The following is a 21702-nucleotide window of genomic DNA, read 5'->3' as shown; positions in this document are numbered from 1 at the left end:
TAATTATCTAGACCCAGCACAGACTTGTCATTGTCGCGCTCGATGAGACCCAGAAAGGTAGGATAGGGTTTTAACCGTTCACCGTCTAGCTAGCTGTATGCTTGTTAAACACCGACGTGGTTAAATTAGACTACAGTCAAAGGAATTTGAACTTTATATACGGTAGTTACATTCTATTATTTGAATACCATTGTAACGCCCTGGCGACACTTTTCAGTGTCTTTCGTCAAGAGGGGCTACCGTGCTACCGCGAAAACCGAAATTCGCAAATTACGGGGATTTTTCTCTTTTACTCCATACGATAAATAAAACTCCAATAAAGGTGTAATTAGAGTGACAGAAAAATGCCCGCAATTGACGAACATCGATTTTCGCGGTTATAGAAATCAGCCAAAGAGTAAAGTAAGTATAGTTGGTCAAACCAATTTGTCAGTAAATAAGAACAAAAAAAACTAAATCTACCAGCGCTCTTATAATTTTTAAGTACAGCCACATTTGAGTGTACTGTCAATTTGACAGTTAAAGCGTTATAATGCTGCAATGGAAAATAACTAAAAAAGATTTTTGAGTAAGTGAAAACATAAAGTATTCCCTGGTTTTAAGTTTTACTTCATTTTAATTTTAGATATTTACAACTTATAAATATTACTTTACAAAGGATAAAAAGATTAGAAATATAAATAATGTTCTATAGTTCACACCCGGCCAATCTTGCTCAAAGCAACTGCGAAACGCATTTAACAACAAGTGCACGTGTGTCAATCGCATACTCGCATACTTTAATTATATTTTTTCGTTAATTGAGCACTATCTCACTAAGATCAAGTAATGTTTTATAATATATAGTCTGGGACCACAGTAAAAATGTCGCTAAATCCTTTAAACGGTAAGTTTAAATAAAAATGTACGACTATAAAAAGATACAGTGTGGGATTGTATTAACCCCAAATGTATTTGTATTTTAGCCAGTATTACTCCATTTAGGTATTTATTTCTATCACTCCTTTGATATTCTATAGATCCAAACAATATAACATTGTAGCAGCAACATTTATAAGTTGTTTTATGTTATTTCGGCGCAGTATTAAGTTTCTAATGTTTCAACTATTTCTTCATGATTTTTTGTATCTTAGACTCAATATAGACTTAATAACGTCTTAATATTTAGAAATTAACCTAGTTTTGTTATATAACATGTATTTCAGAACAGATAGACATCATAGACAACTACAAAATAGTTTATTCATCACACAAGGTAGGTACAACATGTACACAATATTATGACTGTATACTATATAACATTAATTTAACTTTTCAGAACTAAAACGGCGCTTGCAAGACGACACAATAGTCTTACCAAAACGTCTGTGTCTGGCGAGAAATGTCATCCATTCCCAACACTTCCCTGCTGGTCCGAAGGAGAGAGTCATCGCAGAATGGCTTGACAGAGTAACGAAGCAGAATGAACTCTCCGGAGGAGAGCTGAGGAATATTCTAGGCTGGATTAATGTTGGAGATGATTTGAGTGGCGATTTGAAAACTAAACTGATACAGGTATAATATGCTGGAACAAAATTTATAAAAATATAATTTTGAAAAATTACTTATAACATTCAGAATACCATGACTGTTGTAAGTAAGCCATAAAAGTGCACTAATAAGGTCAAACAAGATTTTGTAGTTAAAATTACTCAATAATCAGCAAAAACCTTTGATCAACACGGAAGGGATGCGGCATTCGCACTATTTCCCCTCTGCCTAGGTACAAGATCAACTGATCTAGCGCGGGTAATAAAACTAGTTGCGCTCGGATTTTTAACTAGACCGAGTCCAGACGCGCGAGTGAACACAGCAGCAGAAAAAATGCCTAATTGCTCGGTTTTATGTTGTAAACAGAGGTCGAGGACATCAAATTTACAAAAAGAAGGTGTTACATTTCACATGTAATATTTTTTTTACATGTCATACGTTTAATTACATTTAAACACAATTATTATATTTTAGTCTCATGTAATTGCTGGATTTATCGATTTTGCTCGTCCAGTACAAATTGTGGATCGGTCGAGCGACAAATCCGACTTCTCATCTCTCAGAATACAATAAAATTCTTCGACGTAAATGTGTTAGTGTGCGTGTTGTCACACTTGTGACTCGTCCGTACACAAAAAGAGATCGAGGTTTGCAAGATTTGTCTTTGACGTGTGTCATTTTCTATGTATTTGTGTCGTCATTACAGATTGGATTTTGTATGTAAGTGTGTGATAAGTGCGACTGTGTGCACGTTCCCCCTCGCGAAAAATGGCAGAATGATTTGAATGTCAAGATATCGCTTGGGCCTATCCCTTCCGACGTGTCAGAAGCCCGTGTTGATCGAAGGCAAAAACTCATATGAAGGAGTCAGACTTGTTTGAAATGTCACAGATAGTAAGAGAACTTACTAAAATATTTTGGGATTGGTAAAAAAAATATTTTGGGATTTTTTTAGACTATCTGATTGGAATGGATAGAAAACTATTATTTTGGTTGTATTTTTGGGTTTTTTCTAACATTAATTAATGATGTTTTACTTAACCAATAATACTAATATTTGTAGTTAGACTTATACCTAAATACTATGTTTTGTTTTACAGATTGTGTCAGACTTTGTTAATAAAAGTACATTAACACTTGAGGATGTCCACTCAATCCTCAACTTCTTAGAAAATGAAAAAATTGCTAAACAAGTCACAGAAAATATTGATGAAAACCTACTCATATCTGTTGCATTACTGCAATTATTAAAAAACACAGATTACAAAGATGTTAATAAAGTTAATATTCTTACGACAAGAATTCTAACTCATCTCACAAAGCAGTATAAAGACTCAAAGAAGAAACTTGAATTTATAATAAAACTATTAGACGGAGAAAACTTAGAAACAATATTGAGTTTACTAGATACTGTGAATCGTAATTCTGTTATAGAATTATGTCAGAATATCCTTTTCCCAATGAATAAGAAAACATTCTTCATCAGTTTTCTACAAACTATAGTCAGAAAAGATAATATTGACGAATTAATTGCCGAAAAAGGTGATAATATTCAGTCAGTCTTGAAAATAATGAATACATTCTTTGAGTTCCCGAAAGGCCGCACTTCAAAAGACTACAATTTCTTATGCAATTTCGTTGATGTATTCGTGACATGCTTTAAAGGAGAACATCAGCTTATATTCGCTTTATATATAATTACTACTTCATCTTTGAACATGACACAGAATTATTTAAATCCTAACATGAAATTATCTTCAATTGTATTTGAAGAAAATGATGACAAAATCAAAAGGAATATCTATCTGAAATTCCTCGAAATTTTACTACAAAACGAGGTTGATATCAGCGTCAGATTGACTGATACTTTTGGTGAAAAGATATCTAAAGTTGAGATTAAAAAGAACTTCACCGGATTTCTCCAAAGCGTTACGATGGGACTGTTGAAATTAGAAGGGAAACCTGATAAAACTACTATGAATATAATAAATGTTGCATTGCAGTTGGATCCAATATTAATTGAACAAAAACTCGATGAAATCCTTCCACCGATTATGGCTGCTAAGAAAAATAACGCAAGCGCCATGGAAATATACACATCCATGTTGAAATGCCTTCTACAAACCTTATTTAAACTTAGCAGAGGAACTCTATTCATCACGCAAATACTACCAAATGTAAAGCTTATTTTAGAAGCGTGCAACCCTGAGCAATTTGAATTGATACAGAAATCAAAAGAGGATGATTCTGACAAGATCAAAAGTACGATAATCACAGGAAATGATATCATACCGCAAGAATGTGTGGAAATTTATGGAAAATGGACATCGGAGTTAATGTTCAGGCAAAACAGTGAACTACTGGTGACTTTACAGAAAGATTTCCAAGTACACTGCCTTATGATGTTAGAAGAAGGTTATGTTAGTAAGTATTAAACCTTTTTCCTAGGACTTTAGGATTATCATAAAAACCCAATACTCAAGGGACTACAGTATTTGATAGTTCAAAAAACAAGTGTATGAATTTTTATAGGGTTCACTAACCCTTATCACCGAGCAAGACAGTAAAGTTGATCATAGGAGACGATAGAAAGCAGGCTTTCTATAGACAGAGAGACAGGATTAAACTAGAGGATTTTGTCTCATTCACACTAGTAGTGTCATAAACTGTCTATCAACTAAATTTAACCGTAACTTTTTCTTCAAGGTCCCTCGATCATAACTCTGTCCGAAGTCCTGGCGGCCATTTTGTGCAGCTTCTTCGAAAATAACAAGATGGCGGACCACACGGTCCCGCGCCACATCGCCGAGGAGTTCTGGAACACGTTTGGAAACTTCGAGAATGAATGCTTGAAGAAGTTGGGAGAGTGTGTGCTGAAACTTAATTATGTGAGTAGTGTTTCTTTTTTAGTTATTTTAAGGAAATATGACTTTAGTTAGATAGATTTGTTAAACTATCTTGACTTTGCTAACTATAAGGAACATATATGGACTGTAGGGGGCATATTTAGCTTTTCGATTTAAAATACTAGATGGCAGAGCCTTTCTTTTTTCTTTCCTTAAAATCATAACAGAGCGTGTGTGTACATACAATAGGGGCAGCAACTGCTTATATGTATATGCGTTTATTATTAAAGTTTTCGATCGAGGTCACACCTTGGCAGGCTCTTCAACGTACACGGTCCCTATACCAATCCTAAATTAATTATTCATTTTCTTGAACACTTCCTAACCCTTTAACTACCAAAGACATCATCTAAGGTGCTCGATTCTAGCCCAATATCAACCTTCGTGCATTCCGACAAGATACACGATGACGCGCCGCGCACCCTAGACGTGGCGTTCAAAGTGATTTATCAAGTTATCTGTTAAATAAATATCTTATCTCATTTCAGAACCCCAATCTAGCTAACGCCTTCCTAAAGCTATGCGTAAGCTTCTCCCGACTGAAACTGATTAATTTAAAATATGGCAACATTAAAGTGGACATGAAGGCTGGTGTTGCCAGTGCAGTTTTCGACTTTACCCCAATACTGCCTTGTCTGAAGACGAAACAGTGGGTAACGCTGGCTGGTAAGGTGCAGGAGGACGATTTGAGGTTGCAATTGGTGAGTTTTTTTTTTTTTCAAATTATTTTTTCTTGCCGATCTTAGCATGGTAGGTTTGGCCATAGTAAAGAATACTGTGGTCGATTTTTGGGATTGATGAATTTTGATATTGGTGAAAGGATCAGATTGGAAACCGAAAACATGAGTTGAATTTGACTATACGTCGTAAAAAGGACCGTTTTCGATGTATGAATGTTACATCACTCTGGCTGGAGTGAAGTTACTGCATAACAACAAAGAGTGTTAACATCCATAGAAAAAAACTACCCTACAATCTTCAAGTTGTATACCCATTTAATACAGATGGCGCTATTTCGTGAAATTTTATAATTTAATATAACCAAGTCATACATTATATGTGCAGCGTTATTTAAATCTTCATAAATTAATTTAGCAACATATTATTTGTATTGGAAACATCATAAAAATATTGACTAAATAAATAAATTAAAATAAATTATCGTGATGTTGTAAATTATAATAGGTAATCTAAAATTCTTTCACATTTCAGGATCACTTAGTAGCCAACAAAATAATAGCAGCCGAGTTGCTAAAAACCAACCCAGATATAAAAACAGAATCAGAAATAGAAGACAAGTCTCATCTAATAAAACAAATCACCAGTTCAGATTGTTTGAAAAACGACAATTATTTCAACAAAATAGTGATGGCGAACTTGGAAAAAGGGCACACAAAACAACTGGCAAAATGCTTAGTGAAATTATATTTAAGCAATATAGAAATTGACATATTTAAACGTAGCTCTGTGATGAATAATGGACCATTACTAAACGCCTTGGTGTTGGAGACATTGAAAAATATAAGTAAATCTCTAGAAAAGGCGGAAGAATTGACAAAAGCTTTGAGTAAATCGGAATTTGATTTGACTTCATTTTTAAAAGATATTGATACGAAAGAGTATTTTAACAAATTATCAGTAACCGAAGAAAGTGATGTTACTAGATATTTGGAAATATTGAAACAATTGCCGATCTACTATTTGGAAGAAAAATATCAATTAGCAACGATTTTTCTAATGTTAGCAGTGAAGAAATGTGTGAGTAAAAAATTGAAACGCAATATCGATCATATTTTGCAAAGTATTTACGAATTGAGTCCAAAAAATCCAGACTTATACAAAATATTCCCTGTGAATTTCCTGTTCTCTTTCGAAGACAAAACATTAATAGATTTATTGACACTTAAAATAAAAACGTCAAACAACCTGCTTTTGATCAAAAGCACATTAGAAACTGGAGTGAAAAAAGTTAAAACTGACAGCGAAATAGTCAAAAGCATAGTCAAGATACTTCTCAAAAAACAAAAAAGCAAAAACAACTCGACCGAGTATTTCTGCGATCCAGTATTCCAAATAAGCTGTATAATATTACCGATTATAGCCAAAGAGAAGCGAGCTATTACAACCAGCGCTTATAGATCTATATTAGCCGATTTACAAGAAAAAATACACATAACTATGTTGGATGCGTTTAAAAAGATCGATTTTAATGAAAATAGTCAAGATACTGGCAATATTGAAGACTCGGTGATTTCTGACAATGCGATGGCAGCACTGAATGCAATGGAGGCGTATTCTTTAACGTTGTCGAAATATTGTGAATCGAATGATGCTGCGGAAAGCAAAAATTTGGATTTCCTTTGGTCCGGACTTAGCTTTTTTATGGAAAATGCTGTAAGTACTTTATAACCATTATCATAGACAATATAATTATACTTAGTAGAAGGAATTTTTGTGGATTGGTTGTAACTTATAAACATACTAGCTGCTGTATAGGTATTTCGCGGTAACGGTAACTAAACTGTCATGTTATAGCCTAAATATATTATGTTAATTTTACTAAATTATTATTTTACTTAGATTAAAATCTTCTCTGCACCATTTAGGTAGAGAATGCCATTCCATCCCCTATAAGTATTGTCGTATTTTGCGATTTTTGTGCAACAAAGTTTAAATAAACAGCAGGTATCAAACCTTCATAAGGGTAGTATTCCACCTGTCCCATTTTTTGGACAAGTGTGTATTTGCGTTTCACATTTTGTTTAATCAAATAAACGATTATCTTATCTTATCTAATGAGAGAGTGAGACGGAATGCACATTGGACCAAGAAATTTGACAGGTGGAATACCATCCTAAGTCCTAAGGAATCATTATTACACAATCTATGGTTTTATGACGCCATAACGCCATTTAATGACACCATTTAGTAACTTTTCTGTCTGGAATAATTTTTCTGTCACAATAGTAACAATTATTTACATCATGTATGATTTCCGATTTTCAGATACAAGCTATCCAAAATCCAGACTCCAAATCACCACACATAGAATCATCTATACATCTACTAAACGTATCACTACGTTACATCAAGAAACTAGAAAGCCACGACGTTTTCAGAGACAAAGATAGTTTGTTTTTAAAAATGTGGCGGAGCATAAAAGAGAGATTGCTTATGGTTTATGATAAGACTCAAAAGAAGAGGATAAGTGAAAATTGTTTAGAGAATATAAGTATATCTTTGAAGTTTGTATTGGAGTTGTCTTCTATAGAGTGCTTTACTAAGCAGTTTGTTGGTGATTTGGGCAGTTTGGCAGCTCTGAAGGTAATTTAAGTAATTTATATGTTTATAATTTAAATAGCACTGTGACATGTGAGAGAGCAAGGATAAGAATCCATATTTAATTTAAACCTACCGCGTTTTGAACACATATTAACCTTTTGACCGCCACAGTCGGCCGTGGCCGTCATCGGAAAGTGACGCCAACGACCGCTACAGCCGACATCTCCGCCAATGTAATAGGGACTTAACTCTAAACTCGTCTGTCGTACAAAATATCCATAAAATGTAATATTTAGTACTCAAGATTTTTTTAGACAAGCCAAATTGAAGAAAAAAAGAAAAAATCTTTGAATGCAGTTTCGTTTCTTTTTAAAAATAAAGGAATGTCTCCTTTAAGTAAAATGAGCCAGCTTAAGGATTTAAGGTAGTTTCCCTCCAGGGCCCGACTTATCTTTCCACACTGTATAGGCTATTTATATATATATAGGCTATAGGCGAGCGCCGGGGTCCCGTTGTTTCCCATAAAGTTTTAAGTCATAATGTATTATTTGTCATACTTATCATTATAGTCATAAAACTGAAACCGTTAACATTTCAGGATTTTCGTTAAGTTCTCCTATAGATAGGTTAGGTATGTTTTATGGCAATCCTGAAAAGTGACGCGTTTCTGAACCAAATGAATTATGAGTAACGAAAATTCGGGCAAACAATACATTATGGCTTAAAAATATTTGGGAAACAATAGAGACCCGCGAGCGCCACATTACACATTATGCACCATAACCTTTTGTCTATAAGGATCTTGTCCATATTTTGCATTTTTTGGAGAACATTTTGTTTGCTCTGTACAGCACAACCTAGGTTTGAACCCACGATTTTTGACCACCAAAACCTTGTGTTTTTACCTATCCATTTTATTTACAGGATCCACAATCTTTAAAAGACGAAAACACCGCAAACACATTACTAACCTCCCACAAAGTATCAAAATACTTGACCACGCAATGTCTTAAAGCCAACATAATGGGTCCCAAATGCGCCGCTTTATCCAAACAGATATACAGCACTTGTAAATTTTTAAGGTCTTGTATACAGGATGATTATGAGTATGGGTTGGAAGTGAAAGGGGAGAGGATAGTGGTTGGGAAGGAAGTGGTAGTGGGGGGTGGTGTTTGTGATATATTGAGGAGCCATTTGGAGGTTTTGGCGGAAATTGTTTTGGCTGCGAGGAAGGTGAGTAAAATGATTAATATTTTTTCACCACACCAACTGGTAAAGGCTTTATTGTTCAAAAACAGATAGCAAAGTTGGATTTTATTCAATATGCGAGGCAAAGTAATCAAATGCAAATTTTGTGTTTTCTTATGTTTGCTGGTAGAATCGACTTTTAAATGATGATTTTGAATGAAAAATATTTAATAACATTCATTTGGATTTTATTTGGTTTGATTTTATTGATATCTTACAGTTAATATTTTCTTTAACCCTGGTGCTTGGAAACCCTCGCCTCGCAACGCTCAAGATTTCGCTTACTCGGGTATCATATTAGCACGAGCGGTTAAACAACAACTTTGCCCCCTTGTAAAACAAATAACTATTAAACAACTTAAAATATTATTTTTATTGACTAAAACGGGACTTAAGAGGAAAGGGGACGGCCGTTTCTCCATACAAATGTAGTCCCCATTTTCCTCTCTTTATATTGACATTATGTCAATGTATGTATTATGTATGTTATTGTTTTTAACTTTCGATGTAAGTAAACTAACACAATATGGATTTTAAAATAAACATTTTTTTATGGATAATATTTTTACACAGTTGGATGATGTATATCAACCATAGCTATGCACCTACGTTTGACTTTATTCGATTTTTTGAGTATAGTAAAAATTAGCGGAAATAGATTTCATATAAATTTTAAAATTGTTCTAACTCTTATAAATTATACCAGTTTTTATTTTCCGTTATAAGTTATTTAAAAATTCGAAAACAATCTAACGCAGGGGCATAGCTGTGGTTGGTATACGAGAAATTGTGTCAAAATATTTTCCATAAAGTGAATATCCAGAGAGGAAAATGGGGACTACGCTTGTATGAAAAGGGGATTTCGCGCGGGTCCTACACTATTGTCTTAATCGCGTAAAATTAAGTTTTAACCTCATGCCGCCCACCATACAAAATTATAGCCAAGGAAGTTTGAACCTTGTTGTGTTTTCAATTGGGTTGAATTTAATTTGTTCGAAGATTTTACGAGACACATGAAAAATACCTATTACTTTGTTATTTATTAAAGTTTGACATTTCATCGAAACTGAGTGTACATCCTAATGGACGTTAGGCGGCACGAGGCTAAATTTACCTTTGGCGTTGTCCCCGTGGTCTCGGAGAAGTGAATGCTTAAAAATCGTGAATATTTAAATCAGAACTTATAATATCCTTTCAGATAATCCTCGACTACAAGTTCATAGACTCTATATTCGAGCTGCTCCACCAGATACACGGCATTCTGTCTTCTAATAACCAGCGTATAAGGTGCACAGTGGCGTGGCCAGCGTTCTTCAAGCTGTACGACGGGTCTATTGCGGTGTTGAACTGTTTGCTCGTTTCTAGAGAGGAAATTTTGGAAGACAGGTGAGATTTTTTATACTACATCGGTGGCAAACAAGCATGCCTAACTGGCTAAATTTTGGAAATTTATCCTATTAAGCCTGCATGGCCTTAATGAAGTAGGAACGGCTTCCAAAATGAAGGTTCCAATCCAATCCTAGACTCATTGGTACGAGCACAAGCCCATTTAAAAAAAATCAATAAAGTAAAAAAAAATGAAAATAAATAAAAGATTAGGAGATTGGTAACTAGAGTCATTTAGATACCCAAGGTCAGAGGGGCAGAGGGTTGATATGATTTGAGTTACAATGTTTAGATGAAAAGTAAAGAAGGAATAATCAGAATGACTCATTTATAATTTGAACAGTAAACGTCGTAAACACTAACATTAAACAAATTAACATTAACCTTTCGAAAAGGCATACTTTTCCCGTATATGGGCATTTTCACTTTATAACTGTGTATAGTCGCCATCGGATATATCGGAGCGGCCAAGGTGTTCACAATATCTGAACACGCACTCTAACGCCCTGACAATAGAGGCGTGTTCAGATATTTGTGAGAGATATACAGGGTGTAATCTAAAACGTGATACAAGATAATCAAACCTGAATCTTTTCATGATTTTGAACAACTTTTACTATGGGGTCAACTTTGTAAATTAACAATAAAAAAAATCTTTGCCATACATTTTTGTCTACCTCTCCTTGACCATTTCTATGGAACAGCTCAATTTTTTTTTAATATTACAAAATTGACCCCATAGTAAAAGTTGTTCAAAATCATGAAAAGATTCAGGTTTGATTATGTTGTATCACGTTTTAGATTACACCCTGTATGGCGACTGTACCATTAACGGCCCGTTAGCAATCGTTACAAAACTGACAGTCAATGTCAGATCCCATATATGTTGGGAATGTAACGGTTAGACGTTACTGAAACACGACTTAAGTCGCGCTTTAAAGTACAAGGCCCGAAGCGTCCACGATGTCAGTGCTTAGTCACAGAACAATAGTATAAGTCAGTGCTACGGCGAAACGTTTTTAAAATGACGACGCCGTTTACTAAACGGCGGATTCTTACAAAATGCCTGCTAAAAAAGGCACGAAACATCCCGGAGGTCAGTTCTCAAACACAGAATCCTGGACGCTTCGGGCCTTCGCGTTTAGACACTTATACTATACTTCGTTTTTTTAGGATTAGAAATTTGGTAAACAATCTTGATGTGTCTTTTAATTGAAAAACACTTTTTCAGAAGACTTTAAAAGATCGTATTAGATTCATAATTGTTACATATTTACCGTAACTTATTTTTAAAATGTGTTTTTCAATTAAAAGACACATTAAGATTGTTTACCAAATTTCTAATCCTAAAAAAAACGAAGTATAGGTATTGTTCTGTGTTTAAGCACTGACATCCTGGACCTCAGCCTTTGGATCTTGCTATGTAGACACTTGTACTTAAAAAAAACTTGGAAAAGTTACAATTAAAATGCTTATAATAACGTTCGGGCTAATAATTTTAGATGGCCGTGCTACATGCAGTGCTACAGGGCGCTCGTGTATTCCGTGTGCGAGCGATCTTCCTCGCAAGCGGAACTGGACAAAGCTACAGAAGATCGGATGGCTGAGGCGGCACATTCTATTGAGAAGTAAGTATTGTAATTGTAATGTAGTAGTAAGGTAATAATTTGAATATATTTAAATCACAAGTCCGTGCTTGGCTAATACAGAGATGTTTTTATAGTGTTAATGAATTTTTAAATAATGATTTAATGGGATTTGATTATGTATGACTTCGACTTTAAGATAACACCTGGGGCATTTCATATGAAGCGGACAGGAAAAAAAAAGTGAGGTTCCCGAATTTGTTTATATTTGGTTTAGTTCTTCTTCTGGTAGGTATAAAACCGGACGCCAAATATTTTTTATATATGACGTTTATTTTAAAAATTATGAGCTTTTCAAAAATTACCGTAATTGAAATTCCGATTTTTTTAAACTCGAATATCGAATAATTAAAACATATAACTTATTATTAAACCAAGCGTTTTGTATAGAATTTTTAAAGATCTTTTCAGCGAAGAAATCAATTTTGAAAAATAAATAAAAAATAATGGTTAAAACCGGAAGTAAACTTTTCGAAACCATTTTTCGAAAACTTTGACCAGTTTTTTTTAATTTTTTTTTATCTCAAAATATAGCCCTAAGTATGTACAAAATACACTAGAAGTTGCAGAATGGGATCTCCATTGGTTAAGACAATAGGTCAATAAATGTACATACATGTCGCCCTGAGTGCGACGTACCGTACTGGTATACATACATATAGCAGCTGTTTAGCTTATAAGAACATGTATTCAGTAAGACTGCTGGTAAATTCTAATCATAACATAATGAAATAAGAAATAAGAAAGTCAACAATTCTAACCAGTTTATTTCATAATTTTTATTATTTTACAATAAGAATCTATGCTAGAGCTCGTTCTTTTTACAAGAAGACAGTCAGTTTTTGGAATAAACGCATAAAACTTTTTTGTTCCTGGAATCGTGACTGCGGAATCAAACCTGGCCTGCAAAAATATCCTCTGACGTTGAATATCGTCTTTAGAGCAATAGTAGATTGCCGTTTGCTTCAAAGATGATTTTGCCCAGTCATACAATCGCATTGGTGAAATTATTGATCTACTTGGAGGTAACTGCAAACTTGCACGCCTCGCCAAACGTTTCAGGTTCCCTCCGAGATGTTGCGTGAATATGTGCCTCTGCATTCGTATTAAAATCATCCTTGTAATGAATAAGATTAACAAAGTTAAACCTATTTTTAAAATGTTGTGAGGTACCATCGGTTATGTATGTGATTTTAGATGCAAATATTTCTTTTTCTGAAAGGTGCTTGTGCAGTAATATTTGGTAAGCATAATAGGTAGCTGTGTCATGTTTTAAGTCATCGGAAATCATGACAATGCTGCCGTGTTTTATTTCAGTGCCATCTCTATAGTAATAAACCGAAGTTAGGAGTGTAGCTTGGTCGTTATTCCAATGAAACGATTGGGCAGAATCTTGGACTACGAAACTGTAATTTTCTGCAAAATCACACTGTACGATGATTTCCCTTCATCGATAGTCTCTTTCAGCTCTTAAGTAATAAAAATTATAAAAAAACTGGTTAGAATTGTTGACTTTCTTATTTCATTATGTTATGATTAGAATTTACCAGCAGTCTTACTGAATACATGTTCTAATAAGCTAAACAGCTGCTATATGTTTGTATACCAGTACGGTACGTCGCACTCAGGGCGACATGTATGTACATTTATTGACCTATTGTCTTAACCAATGGAGATCCCATTCTGCAACTTCTAGTGTATTTTGTACATACTTAGGGTTATATTTTGAGATAAAAATAAATAAAAAAAAACTGGTCAAAGTTTTCGAAAAATGGTTACGAAAAGTTTACTTCCGGTTTTAACCATTATTTTTTATTTATTTTTCAAAATTGATTTCTTCGCTGAAAAGATCTTTAAAAATTCTATACAAAACGCTTGGTTTAATAATAAGTTATATGTTTTAATTATTCGATATTCGAGTTTAAAAAAATCGGAATTTCAATTACGGTAATTTTTGAAAAGCTCATAATTTTTAAAATAAACGTCATATATAAAAAATATTTGGCGTCCGGTTTTATACCTACTAGAAGAAGAACTAAACCAAATATAAACAAATTCGGGAACCTCACTTTTTTTTTCCTGTCCGCTTCATATGAAATGCCCCACCTGTAAAGGTAGAGTCTTGGTGAGTCCATGAAATATTGTTACAATAGTAATTACCGGCAATGTAACCCATTTCTCACAAACAATAAAGATTATGATTATGATTAGGTCAACCGAGGTAAATGCGTCACTTGAGGTAAATACGTATTTTAAAGATTTCTTCTAAATGGAACATTTTAGAACTATTGCAACCCTCTCTGTTTGAAGTGTAGTCACTGAACTTTTAATGCAGACGGCCATAATATAATATGTTGCGTTTCGAAGATATCTTCAAATTACGCATTTATCACAAAAGGCGCATTTACCTCGGTTGACCTTAAAACACTTAACTGTACTAGAAATAAAAATACAACACGACAAATAAGTCAAATAACATCTTCGCTAACGATTTCGTTAGCGCTGTGAGTTGCGAATGCACACTAGCGCCACTGCTAAACAATCGTGATTATTTAAATTTAACGACAGGTATTTCAAAAAGGGGGCCGCAGTGGCGCTAGTGTGCACGTTGATGGGCTCTTAATCAACGGACTTGATCAACGTCACTCAGCCGAGAACAACAAAACTTCTCATATTTAGCGAAGATTTTGACGGTGACCGACGGTTTAATTAATCCAACCGACCCCTAGTCTTTAAACTGTTTCCTCCTTTAGCAAAATACTGTCTTATACTAAATTTCAACCTTCAATTGGTCCTTCGAGTTGTAGAAGTGAAGTGACTTTTTAACTGGCATTGTCAGTGCATTCAAAAGTGATCTTTAAGAACAATAGTATAAGGTCTAGAATCCAGTAAAGTGTCAGTGAATTAAACCAGTAAAAAAAACTCGAGTAGGGGTCAAAAAAATTATGGAATAAAAATATTATCATATCATATTTCATATTTTTATAAATATGTGCTAATGTCATCCAAATCCAATCCAAGCATATAAGTTTTCGGAATTAGAATATAATAGAGTCCCTCGAAGCTAACTTTGCCCCAGCATGCCGCATGTGTGGCAGCGCCATTATATTTTTTAAGGGCTGCCCTGTCGGATACCAAGTTTTAATTTGGCTAGATATGTTCATTATCTGTGAAGCCGATGGTCCCGGGTTCGAATCCCGGGCATTTATTTGTGTGATGAGCACAGATATTTGTTCCAGAGTCATGGTTGTTTTCTATGTATTTGTATATTATTTATATCGTTGTCTGAGTACCCACAACACAAGCCTTCTTGAGCTTCTTGGACTTAGTCAATTTGTGTAAAAATGTCCTATTTTCATTCTTACATTACAGATTAACCCAATCCATCTGCAAGCGGAAGGCCCACATATCCCGCCTCGCAACCTACACCGTAGCCGACATCTCGTCCTGGCTCGAACGCACGGCCCCTTGCAAGATGGTCCGACAACACCTAGAAAACTCCATAATACTATTCATACAAGCATCTGACTCTACCCACGCTATGGCGTTCTTAAGGAGGGCTCTAGCTGGCTTGCCGGGGCAGATGACTATGACTAACTTGTATACCATGTATAAGAGGTATCATAAGTATACAGGCAATGCCTAATGTAAACCAGAGAACTTCATACTATTCATACAAGCATCTGATTCTACTCACGCTATGGCGTTCTTAAGGAGGGCGCTAGCTGGCTCGCCGGGGCAGATGACTATGACTAACTTGTATACCATGTATAAGAGGTACCATAAGTATACAGGCAATGCCTAATGTAAACTAGAGAACACCGTACTATTCATACAAGCATCTAATTCTACTCACGCTGTGGCATTCTGTGCTAGCTGGCTCGCCAGGGCAGATGACTATGACTAACTTGTATACTATGTATAAGAGGTATCATAAGTATACAGGCAATGCCTAATGTAAACTAGAGAACTCCTTAATACTGTTCATACAAGCATCTAATTCTACTCACGCTGTGGCATTCTGTGCTAGCTGGATCGCCAGGGCAGATGACTATGACTAACTTGTATACTATGTATAAGAGGTACCATAAGTATACAGGCAATGCCTAATGTAAACTAGAGAACTTCATAATACTATTCATACAAGCATCTAATTCTACTCACGCTGTGGCATTCTGTGCTAGCTGGCTCGCCAGGGCAGATGACTATGACTAACTTGTATACCATGTATAAGAGGTATCATAAGTATACAGGCAATGCCTAATGTAAACTAGAGAACTTCATAATACTATTCATACAAGCTTCTGACTCTACCCACGCTATGGCGTTCTTAAGGAGGGCTCTAGCTGGCTCGCCGGGGCAGATGACTATGACTAACTTGTATACTATGTATAAGAGGTATCATAAGTATACAGGCAATGCCTAAAGTAAACTAGAGAACTCCGTAATACTATTCATACAAGCATCTAATTCTACTCACGCTGTGGCATTCTGTGCTAGCTGGCTCGCTAGGGCAGATGACTATGACTAACTTGTATACTATGTATAAGAGGTATCATAAGTATACAGGCAATGCCTAATGTAAACTAGAGAACTCCTTAATACTGTTCATACAAGCATCTAATTCTACTCACGCTGTGGCATTCTGTGCTAGCTGGCTCTCTGGGGCAGATGACTATGACTAACTTGTATACCATGTATAAGAGGTACCATAAGTATACAGGCAATGCCTAATGTAAACTAGAGAACTCCGTACTATTCATACAAGCATCTGATTCTACTCACGCTATGGCGTTCTTAAGGAGGGCTCTAGCTGGCTCGCCGGGGCAGATGACTATGACTAACTTGTATAATATGTATAAAAGGTATCATAATTATACAGGCAATGCCTAATGATAACCAGAGAACTTCATAATACTATTTATACAAGCATCTGATTCTACTCACGCTATGGCTTTCTTAAGGAGGGCGCTTGCTGGCTCGCCGGGGCAGATGACTATGACTAACTTGTATACTATGTATAAGAGGTACCATAAGTATACGAGGGCTGTTTGATAAGTACCCGTTTATGAAAAAAATTATCAGTTGTTTTGGTTTATATGCATTTATTTTTCTTCATAGTCTCCTTTTAGCTCTATACACTTGTTCCACCTATATTCAAGCTTCAATAAACCATCCAAAAAGTATGATTTCGGAAAGTCATTAAAATAGGCCTCTGTGACGGCAATGACTTCGTCATTTGATCCAAATCACTTACCACCGAGCCATTTTTTCAGGTTGGGAAACAAAAATAAATCGCATGGGGTCAAATCTGGAGAATACGGGGGGTGAGGCAATAGGGCATAGCGTAATTGTGTTAATTTAGCCATCACAACTCTAGACGAATGAGCTGGTGCGTTGTCGTGATGAAACAGTACTTTTTTATTTTTTAAATGGGGTCGTTTGTCCTTCAACACAGCGTAAAATTCATCCAATAAATTGGCATAGTACTGCCCTGTTATCGTTTTCCCCTTTTCTAAGAACTCAATATGTATAATACCCTGCGAATCCCAAAAAACGGTCGCCATGACCTTTCCAGCCGTTGGGACGATTTTTGCTATCTTTCGAGCAGGTTCACCCGGTAAAATCCACTGCTTCGACTGCCCTTTCATTTCCGGGGTGTAGTGGTGACCCACGTTTCGTCTACGGTCACGAAACGACGCAGAAACTCCTTCGGGTTACGTTTGAACACGGCCAAACACTGCTCCGAAGTAGTCAGTCGGTTCCGTTTTTGCTCCTCCGTGAGTAAACGCGGCACCCACCTCGCCGATACTGTCTTCATACCCAATTTTTCTTCTAATATGTTTTGTACCCGCTCGATTGGAACATTTACAGCATCAACGATTTCTCGAAGTTCAATTCGGCGGTCGGCTAAAACGATATTTTCAATTTTCTTAACCATATCGTCTGTAGTCTCCTCAATTGGGCGGCCTGGGCGATCCTCATCAAAGACGGTTCTTCTCCCCCGCTTTTACTCGTTAAACCAGTATCTGACGGTTGTCATAGAAGGAGCACATTCATGGTAAACAACTTGCATTCTTACTTTTATTTCATCACATGTTTTTCCTTCCAAAAACAAGAATCTAATTACAGACCGATACTGCTCTTTCTCCATTTTCACAATTTTAAGTTCACGCTTTCACTGAATCGCTGTCAAATGAGAAAAAAACAAAAGAATGCTGTTTTTAAAAAAAAAACCCACCTCTGAAAAATGGCTTAAAACGATTGTATAGATATTTTCGGTTCCGTGATATTAATACATTTGGAAAACGGGTACTTATCAAACAGCCCTCGTACAGGCAATGCCTAATGTAAACTAGAAAACTCCATAATACTATTCATACAAGCATCTGACTCTACTCATGCTATGGCGTTCTTAAGGAGGGCGCTAGCTGGCTCGCCGGGGCAGATGACTATGACTAACTTGTATACTATGTATAAGAGGTATCATAAGTATACAGGCAATGCCTAATGTAAACCAGAGAACTTCATAATACTATTCATACAAGCATCTGATTCTACTCACGCTATGGCGTTCTTTAGGAGGCGGAAAAAAATGTTAAACCTGTTTTTCCTTGTATGTTTGTAAAATTGAATTCATTGTATGTATAAATTTAAAAAAAATCGTATCAAATGTATGCATTTTATTATTATGATAGCAAATAAAATAATGGAAAATATCTGTGTGATAATACTATTACTTATTCTGTGTCTGTGTGTAAGGTTGGTATTCCACCTGTCCAATTTCTTGGTCCAATGTGCATTGCGTCTCACTCTCTCACTAAGGAAAATGTGAGACGCAAATATACATTGGACTCTTGTCCAAATTTCTTTAAATTAGGTTTGGGGCTGTGCACAAATCACGCCAGGTGTTTTCGGCTACTTTTTGACCCCCCCCCCCTTCCCCTTGGTGATATTTGGTGAGGTTTTTGGCTACCCCCCACCCCCACATAACATCACGTCCCACCCCCACATAACATCACGTGTATTTTTTCGATTTTTTTTCATTCGACCTAGTTTTAAGTTACGCGCTCCAAAATTTCGTAAAATAAGATAATAGCGAGCTAGTTTGAAGTGCGAAGTGTAGAAAAATACACGTCATCTTATACCCCCCTCCCCCCTCCCCCAACGTGATCTTTTGTGATTTCTTCGTGACCCAACAACCTCAACAACCTCGCGTGGTTTGTGCACAAGCCCTTTGGACAGGTGGAATACCGATAAAACTAAGCTAAAAAGTTTCAAAATTCATTGATTTCCCGTGAAAGTTGTTATTAGTTGGATGATTAAAGATGTTTATTTACAATGAGTTTAATTTTATTATTTATTTCCTATCTAATACACAGAGCAGGAGGCAGCTACCTGCTAGAGAGAGAGACTGGTAATATACTACCTCGCTTCAACTGAGGAGTGTCTTTTCAAAAGGGTTTATTTTTTCTGGGAATCTATTTCTAAATTGGACCTTAAGTTTTCTTGAGCAAGGTTCTCTCTAGAAGTACCGCTAAGAAAAAAATAAACCCTTTTGAAAAGACACTCCTCAACTGCAAGCTGAGGTCCTATCAAAGTGTTTGGCTAATTTGGCTTCGTTCATCTATTTGGCTCTCTCCAATAGGCAAGAGAGACAGAGAGGGAAATACAACGAAATTTTGCTTTTTTTTCCGCGGTAGGCGCTCAAGACCGTAACTGACCAGTCTGGCCAAAGTGATAACAACGAAGAAAAGTGTTTCCATCCAAAAAAAAACAGTACCCTCCTTTTTACGTAGCTGGGTAAAAATCTAGTGGATTCAAGTTTTATTAGCTAGAATAATTATAACAGTATTTATCAATTACGAAACTATAGTCTGTCAAACAACTTTGTAAGTGTAAAAAGACGCGAAATTCAAATTTACCAATTGTTTTTAAATTTGCCGCTTTTTGACGGAAACGCCTTGTAGTCTCAACTTGTGTCTAGCTAGTCCAATGGTTGACTGATAGAGAATGCGTTAAGTCCGCCAGTTGACTTGTATTGTTAATTCTGCAATCAAGTTTAAATAATACAGGCAAATATTAGAAATAGTTCACAATCTATACGTACATTCACTTTGTAAGTGTATGAAAAAAAAAACACGAATTCGTATATTAATAAATATACTTGGTCAACCAGATCTTGACAGTAGAAAAAATAAACAAAAATAAAACCAAAATAAAATAACTTAATATAAAATCTTTTTTAAAAAAAAGGGAACCGCCTTCAAAAAACCAACCCACTGAAAAGTACAAAATAATTTTTATATGGCACCCCTTTACGTGTCCAGTCCCTATGCCGTCGTAAAGCGAATTTTTGCCAAAAAGTAATTAATAGCTAATAATAAGAAAATTAATAATCATCCGGGTAATTACTTAGTTTTTGAAGTTGGTGCCAAACCAAATTTTTTGAGAACCGATATTTTAGACAACGAAGAACGCTGCACTTACTTGCATTATAAAGACATACTTAGTTTACTCATTAATTTAGTTCTTGTAGGTACTACGTTCTCGTATTTATTTTCTGATTGGTAGTAAAGACTGTTTTTGTTGGTTTGGCACCGCCTTCAAAAACTAAGTAATTACCCGGATGATTATTAATTTTCTTATTATTAGGTATTAATTACTTTTTGGCAAAAATTCGCTTTACGACGGCATAGGGACTGGACACGTAAAGGGGTGCCATATAAAAATTATTTTGTACTTTTCAGTGGGTTGGTTTTTTGAAGGCGGTTCCCTTTTTTTTAAAAAAGATTTTATATTAAGTTATTTTATTTTGGTTTTATTTTTGTTTATTTTTAATTTTTTAATTATTTTTTATTTATTTTATTTTATTTTTTACTTTTTAGTGATAGGTAGGTACTTCATTTATTTTAGGTTTTGGGCTAAAATACTAGTTTGTTAGGCTCTCCATTTAGTTTTGGGCTAGTAACTACCTACTAATGTTGGTGATGGCCTAACTCGATGATAATCGCGACACAACATAATATGACGTTTTGGTGCTAAACGATTTGTATGTATATTGCTCCCACTTCCACTCCCATTCCCAGTCCCAGTCCGAGTCCGACTCCCACTCCCACTATTTTATCTAAATCGGTTTCAGCAACATAAATTTGTTGGTAAGTATCCCGATAGCATGGCCACCTACCGGGTCCAATTGGTTTTTCAAACCATCCATGCACTGTACACTAAAACCTTCTCCAGAATGTAACAAACACTTTTCTGAAAACCGCATCAAAATCGGCTCAGCCAAACGCGAGATAATCACGAACAAACATACACAGATACATACGTACATACATACGGGTCAAACTGAGAACGTCCTTTTTTAAAGGCAGTTAGAAAAAAGTTCATCGACCCACCTAGTGGAACTCTGCAACATAGGCACACGACGACAAGTCGGTTAACCAAAACAAAGTGTGCCTATGTTGCACCAAACCTAAGTTCCACTAGGTACAGCAAGGGTTCAGCATCAGCTCTATCTTGGATACTGCTCTCCCAAGTGCTCATCAAGATGTGACAGATTACCAAAATAGCGTGGGCCTATGTTGCACCAAACCTGAGTTCCACTAGGTACAGCAAGGGTTCAGCATCAGCTCTATCTTGGGTACTGCTCTCCCAGGTGCTGATCATGATGTGATGGATGACCAAAATAGCGTGGGCCT

At 35.7% G+C, this 21702-nt stretch overlaps 1 protein-coding gene across 2 annotated transcripts; it reads left to right on the top strand.

Moving 5' to 3' along the window:
* Nucleotides 1-753: 753 nt before the first annotated feature.
* Nucleotides 754-15955, top strand: LOC134658786 (uncharacterized). Of its 2 annotated transcripts, XR_010097734.1 has the most exons (12): nucleotides 754-886; nucleotides 1319-1554; nucleotides 2631-3954; nucleotides 4237-4418; nucleotides 4925-5137; nucleotides 5649-6830; nucleotides 7443-7760; nucleotides 8643-8951; nucleotides 10165-10352; nucleotides 11855-11980; nucleotides 15371-15775; nucleotides 15927-15955. XR_010097734.1 is itself a non-coding variant. In XM_063514430.1 (11 exons), exons 1-11 carry the CDS (start codon nucleotides 865-867, stop codon nucleotides 15642-15644), a joined length of 4374 nt encoding a protein of 1457 aa, XP_063370500.1. In that variant the 5' UTR covers nucleotides 754-864; the 3' UTR covers nucleotides 15645-15821. The 2 variants fall into 2 exon arrangements, 1 of the variants encoding a protein (XP_063370500.1); XM_063514430.1 differs by lacking the exon at nucleotides 15927-15955 and having other exon boundaries at nucleotides 15371-15821.
* Nucleotides 15956-21702: the final 5747 nt, after the last annotated feature.

Source organism: Cydia amplana, chromosome 23 (assembly GCF_948474715.1).
Source record: "Cydia amplana chromosome 23, ilCydAmpl1.1, whole genome shotgun sequence".
Classification (NCBI taxonomy): domain Eukaryota; kingdom Metazoa; phylum Arthropoda; class Insecta; order Lepidoptera; family Tortricidae; genus Cydia; species Cydia amplana.
This window is presented reverse-complemented; position numbering and strand designations above follow the sequence as displayed.